Source organism: Natrix helvetica (genome assembly GCF_964273705.1).
Source record: "Natrix helvetica genome assembly, chromosome: 1".
Classification (NCBI taxonomy): domain Eukaryota; kingdom Metazoa; phylum Chordata; class Lepidosauria; order Squamata; family Natricidae; genus Natrix; species Natrix helvetica.
Window position 1 is genome coordinate 262,826,885 of NC_138548.1, and position 10,537 is coordinate 262,837,421.

Below are 10,537 nucleotides of genomic sequence, written 5' to 3' on the forward strand. Positions count from 1 at the left end.
GCTCAGCTGGAGGAAAGGGGAGGGATTTGGGTGACGGCCGCCGCCACAGTCTAGCTGAACACCGGCGGAGGCAGCGCCTACGGACCAAGGCAGGAGGGATGGTCGGGTGGGAGAAAGGGCTCCGCATCCATTTTGAGCCGGGGAGCTGCTGGCTCGAGGAGGTGAGGAAGGATTCGCAAGGCGTTCCCCCTCCCAACCCCTCGTCCTCTCCGCTGGTAAACAAACCGTGGTAAACAAACTAGGCGCGCCTCCTCTGCGCCGCCTCGCCCTTCTTCCGGCTCGGCTTTGGCGACGGCTTCCTTGCTCTTGCCTGTGGGGCGGACGACGCCCTAAAGGGGTCCTCGGGGCTGCAGATCTTGAGTTGCCCCGCAGATCTCCTTCGGCGCTCCCAAAGCGTTTTCTTCCCGTGCCTGTGTTTATATGATAGTTTTCCCCTCCCCTGCTCTGAATGTGCTGGATCGGGACGCCCATAATTCCCAGCCAGCATTAGTTTCCGGGGAGGGGGTAGGTTTTACAGTTTGGGGCTTCAAATCCAGCTTCAGGGTTGGAGGAACACTTGTAAACACTCGGGGGAGGGAGCGAGCGAGCTGCGGAGGGACTTCCCTTGTTCCCGTTAGTACTGCGTGGGAGGAGAGTTGTTAAATTAAGCCATTCGCACACGTGATGGTTTAAATCTACTGTTCGCTGTTGAATGAAAAATAGCCTATCCGGGGAGGCGAACAGTTAAACTGCAAATGTTGCCTAAAACTAAATATTCACAGTTCCATTGTCATGGGCCTAGTAAACAATCTTTCAGCGGTAATGTGCATTTAATGAAATTCCTAAGTGGTTTTTTCCCCCCTCTAATGGTTGCTCATTTGCATCCCTCCTCCTCCTATAAGAATGCCTTACTTTTCGCCTAGCCTGAAGTAATCATTCCTACTTCTTAAGGTCACACAAAGTAAAGAAAAATGCTGATTTTATTATTTGTCAAGTATTTGGGCTGGTTCTATTTCAAGGACAGACCTTGTGTTTGTTTAAACTAGTTTAAGTGCTTGATAGGGATATAACATTCCATTAACCCTTTGCTGATCAGCTACATTTTCCGAGCACTTATGCCCTTGTTCCTAAGTTTACATGGAACACCAGACAAATGTACGGATCAACAAAGACAAGATAGAACTTGCTGTCATATCTAGCAATCTAAAAAAGACAAGTCACGAAAGGGGGAAAAAAAGAGAAGAGTAAAGAAAAATACCTCTCAGTAACAACGTTGTGTAATTCCAATAACCATTCTTTATAAGCAATTGGAATTAGAATTACTGTACATAAGCTATAATACCAGAAACCTGCTAAAAGTCATTGATTTGTCTCGAATAGAAATACTTTCTGGAATAATTATAAGGAAGGTAAAACTTCAGTAGGACTTTTGGTAACTGTTTTTCCTTTCTGTCTAAAGAATCTTGATAGAAAAACTACTGGTTGATAGGTAAAGAAAAGTAACCCGCCTTGGAAAGATTTTGTCTTGACAGTTTAAACTAGAATAAAAAGAGTACTTTTTTTTTCAATTAACCTTTTTGTAGATATCAATTTCAGTCATATTCATTGAAAAGTTATAGTCATCCGTAGTATGTTATCTTTCTGTATGTGTGTTAGCACTTAAACTGATCTGACTCCTATTAATTTGATCCTATTCTGTTATGACTCCATCAAATCTGTGACTACAAACTTGAGTGAAAAACGTACATAGTATGTTATCTTTGATATTTGAACTTTATTTACCACACATATTATTATTGTAGCTGCTATTCTGTGGCTTAAGTTCAATGGAATGTGTAAAAATAAGGGAAAGAGATGCAGGAGGAGCGTGCAAAAGTTCTGGGAAAAACACTGATAATTTTATATGACTACAGACCATTTTTTTTTTTTAGGAAGATGTGGATATCCCAAATAGACGTATCCTAATTACTGGTGCCACTGGACTCCTTGGCAGAGCTGTTTATAAAGAATTTAAAGCAAATCATTGGCACACTCTTGGCTGTGGCCACCGTAGAGCTCGACCTATGTTTGAACAAGTTAATCTTTTAGATTCTGCTGCTATTCACAGTGTAATCCAAGGTTTTCTGGTGAGAATTTAGGAAAGGAAATGTTTCTCATATTGTTCAGAATTGCTAAATAATTTAACTGGTTTTCCAAAATGCTAGCATATACTATTCGTTATGTATTCTGCTTTTAAACAACTGGGACTTTATTTTTTTTTAATGCTTTAATTAGAAAAAAAATGGTACTGCAGAGAATACCGTATTTTTTAGAGTATAAGACACACCGGAGTATAAGACGCACCAAGGTTTTGAAGAGGCTTTTTAAAAAAGTAAGTAGGTAGATAGAGGGATAGAGAGGGAGAGAAATAGAGAGAAATATAGTAAGTAGGTAGGGAGAGGGAGAGAATAGTTAGGTAGATAGGTAGATAAAGGGATAGAGAGAGAGAGAAAGAGACAGAGAAATACAGTAGGTAGGTAGGGCGAGAGAGAGAGTGTAGGTAGGTTGGTAGAGGGAGAGAGAGAGAAGTAGGGGGAGAGAGAGAATAGGTAGGTTGGTAGGTAGAGGGATAGATAGAAATAGAGAGAGAAAGAAATACAATAGATAGGTAGGGAGAGGGAGAGAGTAGGTAGGTAGATTAGAGGGATATATATATATATAGAGAGAAATACAGTAGGTAGGTAGGGAGATGTTTCCAGGTGCATTTATCCATGTACTGGAGAAGGAAATCGCTGACAATCTAGAGCACCTAAGGCTGGCACAGCACTTTATCAATGTAATTCTCATCAATCATTTAAAGAGCTTTCCAAAAGGGGAAAAAAAGTTTTTGCACTCTGCATACTTCCCAAAACGGCCCATTTTTCGTGAAAACGAGCCCGTTTTTTTTAAAAAAATGAATAGCCTTCGGGGGGGGGGGCAAAAACGAGCAAAAAATGGCCCATTTTTCATGAAAACAGGCCCGTTCTTTGGCCAAAAAAATTGCATGCATAGCCTTATGAAGGCTTATAGAGTGCTGCTGGTGGCTGGGGGGCAAAAACGGCTGTCTTTTGCTCATTTCTGCCCTCCCCAGCCCCCAGGACCTCTCTGAAAGCCTCCATAAGGCTATACACGGCCATTTTGGTGAAGGGGGCGGGGCTTCGGGATGCAAAAAATGCTGTATTTGATGTATAAGACACCCAGATTTTCAACCTCTTTTGAGGAAAAAAGGTGTGTCTTATACTCTGAAAACAACGGTAAATTTAATAAATTATTGAATTTATTAAAAGTAGGGTCATACTTCTAGAATTCTTTACTTCATGTTGTCTGTTTGAATTTCTTCGTAATGGAATAGGGTAATAAGCAAACTGCTAAACAGAAAAATAATTTGGGATGGATAAATATTGTATACATTTTGGGGGATCACAGGTAAATTAGTCTTTCAGCATTGTAGCATGAAGTTTTAGATAGATAAAGGGTAGTTAAATGAAAGTTCAGTGGTCCTCTTTGAATGAACTTATTCATATGTGTATATTCCAGCCTCATGTGATAATACATTGTGCAGCTGAGAGAAGGCCAGATATTGTAGACAGTCAACCAGATGCTGCTGCTCAGCTCAATGTGACTGCTTCAGGAATTATAGCAAAAGAAGCAGGTAAAAATTATTGATTTTTTTTTTTAAAAAATAAGGTTAAATTATTATTTTCTATATTCTATGTGTATGTAGTTCGACCAGTGTTGAAGAATTTCTGTCAGTTAATGTTTCATAACATGGTTTGTTAAAAGAGGAATGTGGGATCTACTGATTGCTATTTTAAATAGAAGGTCTTTGGTTTGATTCAGCAAGTTTCTAAGTGGTATAATTTACTGAAGAACTAAAAGCCAGGTGGAATAGTCCCTTAGTTACACATTTAATTATGATAATTGTTTTTCAAATTTAGCTCAAGTGGAAGCATTTCTTATCTACATTAGTACAGACTATGTATTCGATGGAACAAACCCTCCATACAAGGAGAATGATGTACCAAATCCTCTAAATCTCTATGGCAGAACCAAACTAGAAGGGGAAAGAGCAGTTTTAATAAACAATGAAGGTAAGTTAATTTTCCCATATTGTTTTATAATAAAAACAACAATAAATGGTTACATTGCAATAAAAAGATATATTTTTAAATTTAACTAAGAAGAAAGGAAGAATAAAAAAGTAACTCAAGCCTTTAGACACCCAGACCATATCAAAATGTATTTTGACATCTTTTTAATAAGATTTGACAAATGATTCAAGAGCCAGTGTCTTGGACTCATTGACACCAAGAATGTTGTTTTATTTTCATTTACCTAGATTAATTCTCCATAAAGTGTGAAATTCCATATTTTTGGAATGTTAATTCAATATCACTTTTACATCTTGCAACTACTACATCCCCCCCAGGTTTGTGTACTCAGATTTGATGGAGTCAGAATAGAACAGGACCAAATAAATATGAGTCAGATTAATTTAAGTGCTAACAGAAATAATCTGATATCCACCCTTTTCTAAAATACTCTTTGAAAATTTCAGTAGATAAGTTGTATTTTTAATTAATTAATGTCTAAGTCATCTAAGTTTCGCTTCTTGGATGAGAACGTCTTCAAAGAAGAAACAAAGTCCAGTTGCCTCTTGAGCAACCATGACTAGGATGACTGAGAATCTCCATAGACTTTTAACTATGCATTTTGGGATGAACCCCTTCGAATGGTGTTGGAGTATGAACAGATTTCCAGAAAAAAAAAAAAATTGCAGACTACAGGAACCATTTGCACTTTGGTTTGAGGTACAGACAACACAATCACTCATCCCAAATAGCCTGTGCCTGTCTTCAACAGTGAAAGGACACAGGGCAAAAAACTTCCTGCAGCCAAGAAGGCTCCATTCCCATTTGCACTACTCAGGTGACTCTGAGAACAAGGATAATCAATGGTTTATCAACGACCCTCTGAAAGAATGCAAATGACCAGCTGTCTGCAAGGAATATAAATCCTTCCATTCCCAGCATCCAGTCGGAGCTGAAGAAGCTTTTTGGATGAAGCGAATTGTCTTCAAAATAAAAACAAGAAAATCCAGTTGCCTCTTGAAAAAGCACCTTTGGAACAAACATGACCTGGATGACTGAGAATCTCCTAGACTTTTTGCTTGGTTGGATTGTACATAAGAATCAGCTTGCTATGTTTGTAAGGGAAAAACATAAAGAATGGAAGAATGCTGCATAAACAAGTGTATTATGGTGAAGTGAGAATTAAAAGAAATATACTCTGAATAGGTTGTACATTACATAGATAATAGAAATGGAAAGAGGAAAGAAAAGCTGAAATGAAATAAGCAGCTACAAAGACTTTGTATTTTGAATTTTTAAATGATAGTTCTTATATGTATTTCAGAGCCTGTTGAATTTGCAAGCTCAGGTTGGTAGTTTCCCAGGTATTATTACCTTAAGTATACTGCACTATGAGAGTTTGTCAAAATTATCACGGGAAACGAAACTGTCTAGAGTTCATTTTGACAGTTGGAATTATTCTAGGAAACATTGCCAGAAACAGTTTTGAAGCAGTTTTCAGACTTTTTTTTAAAAAAATTGGCTTCTTCCAGTTAAATCTGTTCCCTTTCCATTTTTTCCCTATTGATGTGAAGTTTACAGCATGCTGGGCAATTGCATGGATATGTATTTTGATTTCTGAAACATTTATGGCTTTTCTTTCTTTTGTCTTAGGTGCTGCCATCCTTAGAATCCCTATTTTATATGGAGAAGTGGAAAAGCTGGAAGAAAGTGCTGTGACAACTATGTTTGATAAGGTGCAGTTCAATAACAAATCAGCCAATATAGACCATTGGCAGCAAAGGTTTCCAACATATGTCAAGGATGTAGCCATTGTTTGCCGACAGCTAGCTGAGAGGAGAATGGTGGTAAGAACTTTCTTATATGTATTATATCAGGTTTGAAGCACTGCTTCTCATATTTGATGTCTACAAATATTTTTTTTATGTATTTGAGGTTTTAAAAATGCATGCAAACCTCCTAGAAGCAATAATGTGCATCTGATTAGAGTGCAACATGAACAATATAATAAAGTTCTGATCAAAACATGTGGAATACTTACACAAGAACATGTGGTTAAAATTTGCAATACAATGTATGATACTGTCTAGATCAGTGGTCGGCAAGCCACGGCTCGCGAGCCACAAGCGGCTCTTTACACATTTTAATGCGGCTCTTCTGTGTGCCGGATTATTATCCTCCCTAATCATTGTGGATCGAAAAGAAAAAAGGGAAAGGGGCGCTTGTTTTGAAGCGCCCGCTCCCCTCCCTCCTCTCGGGCACTTCAAAACAAGCGCCTCTTTCCCTTTTTTCTTTTCGATCCACAATGATTAGGGAGGATCCTGAAGTCGGGCGGGGACGAGAAGCGAGGAGGCAGAAAAAGAAACGCAGGCTAAGGAGCTTCCCCCCCGCCCCCTCCCAGCAAAAATCTAACCGGGGAGCCGGGCGGGCAGTAGCAAATTAGCCGATCACGCCGCGTGATCGGTTAATTTGCTACTGCCCACGCGGCGTGATCGGCTAATTTGCTACCGCCCACGCCGCGTGATCAGCTAATTTGCTACTGCCCGCCGGCTCCCTGATAAGATTTTTGCGGGGGGGGGGGGAGAAGCTCCTTGCCTCCGTCTCTTTTTCTCCCTCCTCGCTTCCTGGGGCTCCACCAATGGGGGAGCAAGGCCCGCCCAGCGCCAGGCTTTGGGCTAACACAGAGGTCTGCAAAGTTGCTGTTTTAAGACTGGTGGACTTCAATTCTCAGAATTCTGGGAGTTGAAGTCCACCAGTCTTAAGAGCCAATTTTGCAGATCCCTGGGCTAATATGATTGATGCCCTTGGTGGACTTCAATTCTCAGAATTCTGGGAGTTGAAGTCCATAAGTCTTCAAGCTGTCAGGTTTGAAGACCCTGGTTTTTTTTTCTAAAGGTTTAGGGGTGCAAGGGTCTTGCAACTTGACAGCTTTAAGACTTGCATGCTTCAATGCCAGAGTTTCTGAGCCAACATGACTGGAGGAGGAATTCTGGGAGTTGAAGTCCACAAGTCTTCAAGCTGTCAGGTTTGAAGACCCCTTGGGGTTTTTTTCCTAAAGGGTTAGGGATGCAAGGATCTTGTAACTTGACAGCTTTAAAACTTGCGTGCTTCAAATGCCAGAGTTTATTGAAACTAAAAACAGTGTACCATCCTATGTATTTTCGGTTTTAAAAGTGTGGCTCTCAAAATAAATTTCAATCGTGGTTTTGGCGAGATTTGGCTCAGTTGAAAAAAAAGGTTGCCCACCACTGGTCTAGATGATTCAAAATTTTAAACAAAAATCGCTTCTGTTAACTCTTCCTTCCCATGTATGTCTATACATTCTATATTTCTTTGCCAGCTTTGAAACATTTAAAAAAAGAAATAGCTGTGATTTAAGGTACACCTATCTTTCTAATGTTTGTTATATTTATGAAGCTTCCTGCTATCAATCTAAATGCTGCGTGTTCAGGAGCTGTATTCATTTAACACTTAAAGCATCAGATAACTCTAATCAAGGCTAAACTTAATATTCAGAGAGTTCACTGAGTTTTTTTTTTTAATGTTGCATCTTATTAATGCATCTTGGAGTGCTAGAGATTATTTGTAACAAAAACAGTTGTAAAACAGCCACAACTATTCTGGAGAAGACATTTTTTTTTTCCTAGTAACACTATTGTGTACAAAGTATCATGTAGCCTGAGTTAAATACATGTATAGTAAGTATTACATTATGTAGCAAAAATATGTTTTGATAATGCAAAAAACAGTGCATTGAATTAAATGCTGCTTCTGATATTATTTAGTGGCCTCCCACAAAACTTGTAATTTATATTCCCCTTCCTGAAAATGAATTCAAATTGTGTTTGTTGTTTTTCCAAGGATCCATCCATTAAGGGAACATTCCACTGGTCTGGTAATGAACAGATGACTAAGTTTGAAATGGCACGTGCTATGGCTGATGCTTTCAATCTTCCTAGTAGCCACTTAAGACCAGTAAGTAATTAATCAGAATGAGCTAAGTTGTAGTTGGTAAACATTTGACATTTGTTTTATATACTGCTATGAAATGTTAACTTGAGGAACAACTACTCTTTACCTAATGAAATTGATAATCCAATTATTTGATCTTTCTTTGGCTCTTTGAGAAGCAATGTTTGCTTTTGTCCCTGCAATTTTAAGTGATAACCTTATAACAATGTAACTCAGAAATTTTAGCTGCAATTAAGATGGTATTTGGAAAGGATGAAAAATTGCTTTCTGATTATAGTTTCTCATAGCTCAGTGAATTGTCCTTTTACATTGCCTTTTATGTAAACACTCATCTAAGTGCAAGGAATTCTAGGCATCTGTGGGCCTGGAAAATTAGAAAAGAAATACTTTAAAGCAGGGGTCCCCAACCTTTTGGACCTCAGGGACCACTAAATTCATAATTTTAAATCCCACGGACTACTAATACGAACTGCCTAATGGTTGGGTAGGCGTGGCTATGTGGTCATGTGACGGTGGGCGTGGCCGACGTCACATTGAGGGCCTTGCTGGTGTCTACTTGCCCTTTCCCTGCCAGCCCAATAGGAAGCAGTTGTTGGACCTAAGCAGCCACCATAAGAAAGAGTTAGCAAAATAGCTGGCTCAGTTCAAATTGGATCTGACTGAGAAGTAGGCTCAGTAGAAGCACCTCACTGAGGAATACAAACATAGGTTTTCCAAGCAGAGAGAAGAACTGCTGGAGTGCAAGTCCAGGTACTGGTGCCTGGTGGCTAAATGGGCTGAGATGGTCAGCCAGTTCCAGGCCATGATTCAGTCCCACTGGAACAAGGCCCTCTGCTCTTTATCACCAGTGACACTTCCCTCCAGCCTTCACCCAAAGCTTCAGGAGGCTGAAGCAGAGCCGAAGTTGGAATTTCTGCCCCCCTCCGATCCACACAAAAAGTCCCTGAAGGGAGAGATTCTCTGGAAAACACTTATGTCACTTTTTTATAAGTGCCATTATAACTTTGAATGGTCCTTAAATGAATGGTTGCAAGTTGAGCACAGCTTGTAGCAACTTTTGCTCTATTTACAGTCGAAGGCTACCTTTAGAAGCTTCTTTTCAGGAGACACAAATGACTTTAATGTCTGCGTGTATTTTTGATTCCATGACTAAAACTTGGATAGACATTTTGGCAGATATATAATCTGTGGTTCTGTTGTGCAATTTTTGCAGATTTCAGGATTCCTTGTGATATTATTACAATATTACAGTATGAGAGAGAAAAATGTTTTGGGATGGGAGAGAGAAGATCCTTAGAAACAACTGCATTTCAGTATTTTTTTTATTCTGAACAATAAGTAAATTGGTCTTTTAAATTAAAGATTACAGATAGCCCAGTGCTGGGTGCTCCTCGTCCTAAGAATGCTCAGCTTGACTGTTCCCGTCTTCTCATGTTGGGCATTGGTCATCATACTCCGTTTCAAGTTGGAATCAAGGAATCACTTTGGCCTTTCCTCATTGACAAGAGATGGAGACAGACAGTATTCCACTAGCTTGTAAATATTTTAGTGTAAGTATGGTATATGACACACTTTTTTAAAAAGGGGAGAAAGAATAGTTTTGTATTCAGCATTCTGTGTTTCAAGTTGAATCAGGTAAAAAATATGGTCTTGCACTAGTGAAATTGTAAGAAGTGTTGATAAAAAAATTTAACCTTGTTTGAAGCTGTTAATATATGTTTATGTTTATCACTGGCTTATCATAAAAATCTAGTGATCTACAATTATTGCAGTCATCAATAACGTGGAAGGAAAATATTTCCTCACATGCAATTTTTGTGTTTCAAATTGTTGGATAGAATCTCTTGGCATTTATTTTCTTGATTACTATAAATAAACATTGTAATGCAGAACTTCAATGTTTCCAAATGCAATTTGAAACTAGAGTAAAAAAGCATTGGACCTGCTTTAGATATGATTAGAAAAAATCTAATAATAAAACTTTATTTTTGTTTGAAATGAATGTGTACTTACACTTCACATGTTTCCACATTGTACTGCATCTTGAAACTCCAGCATTGCATTAAACAGTTCACATCCCTTTCTCAAAAATGTTGTCATAAATGCACAATGAGTGGTATTAACTGATGTTATTTACTATGTCGTAAAAGTACATTTCCTTACACTTTAGTTAATAATAATTGAAGGTAATAAAATCCTGAAAATTATTCAAAGAAAATATTAATTCATTAAATTTGAAATAATTACAGAATTATTTAAAGAGAGCTGTTGCAGAAAAGCTATTTTCAGGCAGTGACATCATTAAGTAGTACATTATAACATAAAAGGCGAAACCTAAAGAATGCAAGTACTTAATAGAATTTGGAATCCATATCCACTTTAAGTTTACTTTTTAAATGCAAATGTATTTTTACCTTTGTAATGAGTATTATTTATAAGGATTCTGCTAAAACAACATAACGTACATTGTGGCAGTA

At 38.5% G+C, this 10,537-nt stretch overlaps 1 protein-coding gene across 2 annotated transcripts; it reads left to right on the top strand.

The window, feature by feature from the left end:
- The first annotated feature begins 11 nt into the window (after nucleotides 1-11).
- On the top strand, nucleotides 12-10,058 carry MAT2B (methionine adenosyltransferase 2 non-catalytic beta subunit). 2 transcript variants are annotated; one of them, XM_081945684.1, is made up of 7 exons: nucleotides 12-161; nucleotides 1,911-2,105; nucleotides 3,535-3,649; nucleotides 3,936-4,088; nucleotides 5,742-5,935; nucleotides 7,950-8,063; nucleotides 9,423-10,058. In XM_081945684.1, the coding sequence occupies exons 1-7, from the start codon at nucleotides 99-101 to the stop codon at nucleotides 9,591-9,593; spliced, it is 1,005 nt and encodes a 334-aa protein (XP_081801810.1). In that variant the 5' UTR covers nucleotides 12-98; the 3' UTR covers nucleotides 9,594-10,058. The 2 variants fall into 2 exon arrangements, with proteins under 2 accessions (XP_081801810.1, XP_081801809.1); XM_081945683.1 differs by having other exon boundaries at nucleotides 84-215.
- Nucleotides 10,059-10,537: the final 479 nt, after the last annotated feature.

Bases quoted from the DNA above. Each gene is read 5' to 3' on its own strand.
- MAT2B (XM_081945683.1), top strand. From the start codon at position 99: ATGGTCGGGTGGGAGAAAGGGCTCCGCATCCATTTTGAGCCGGGGAGC. The intron at 216-1,910 runs GTAAACAAACCG...TTTTTTTTTTAG, and splicing joins ACCCCTCGTCCTCTCCGCTG to GAAGATGTGGATATCCCAAA. The intron at 8,064-9,422 runs GTAAGTAATTAA...TTTAAATTAAAG, and splicing joins CTAGTAGCCACTTAAGACCA to ATTACAGATAGCCCAGTGCT.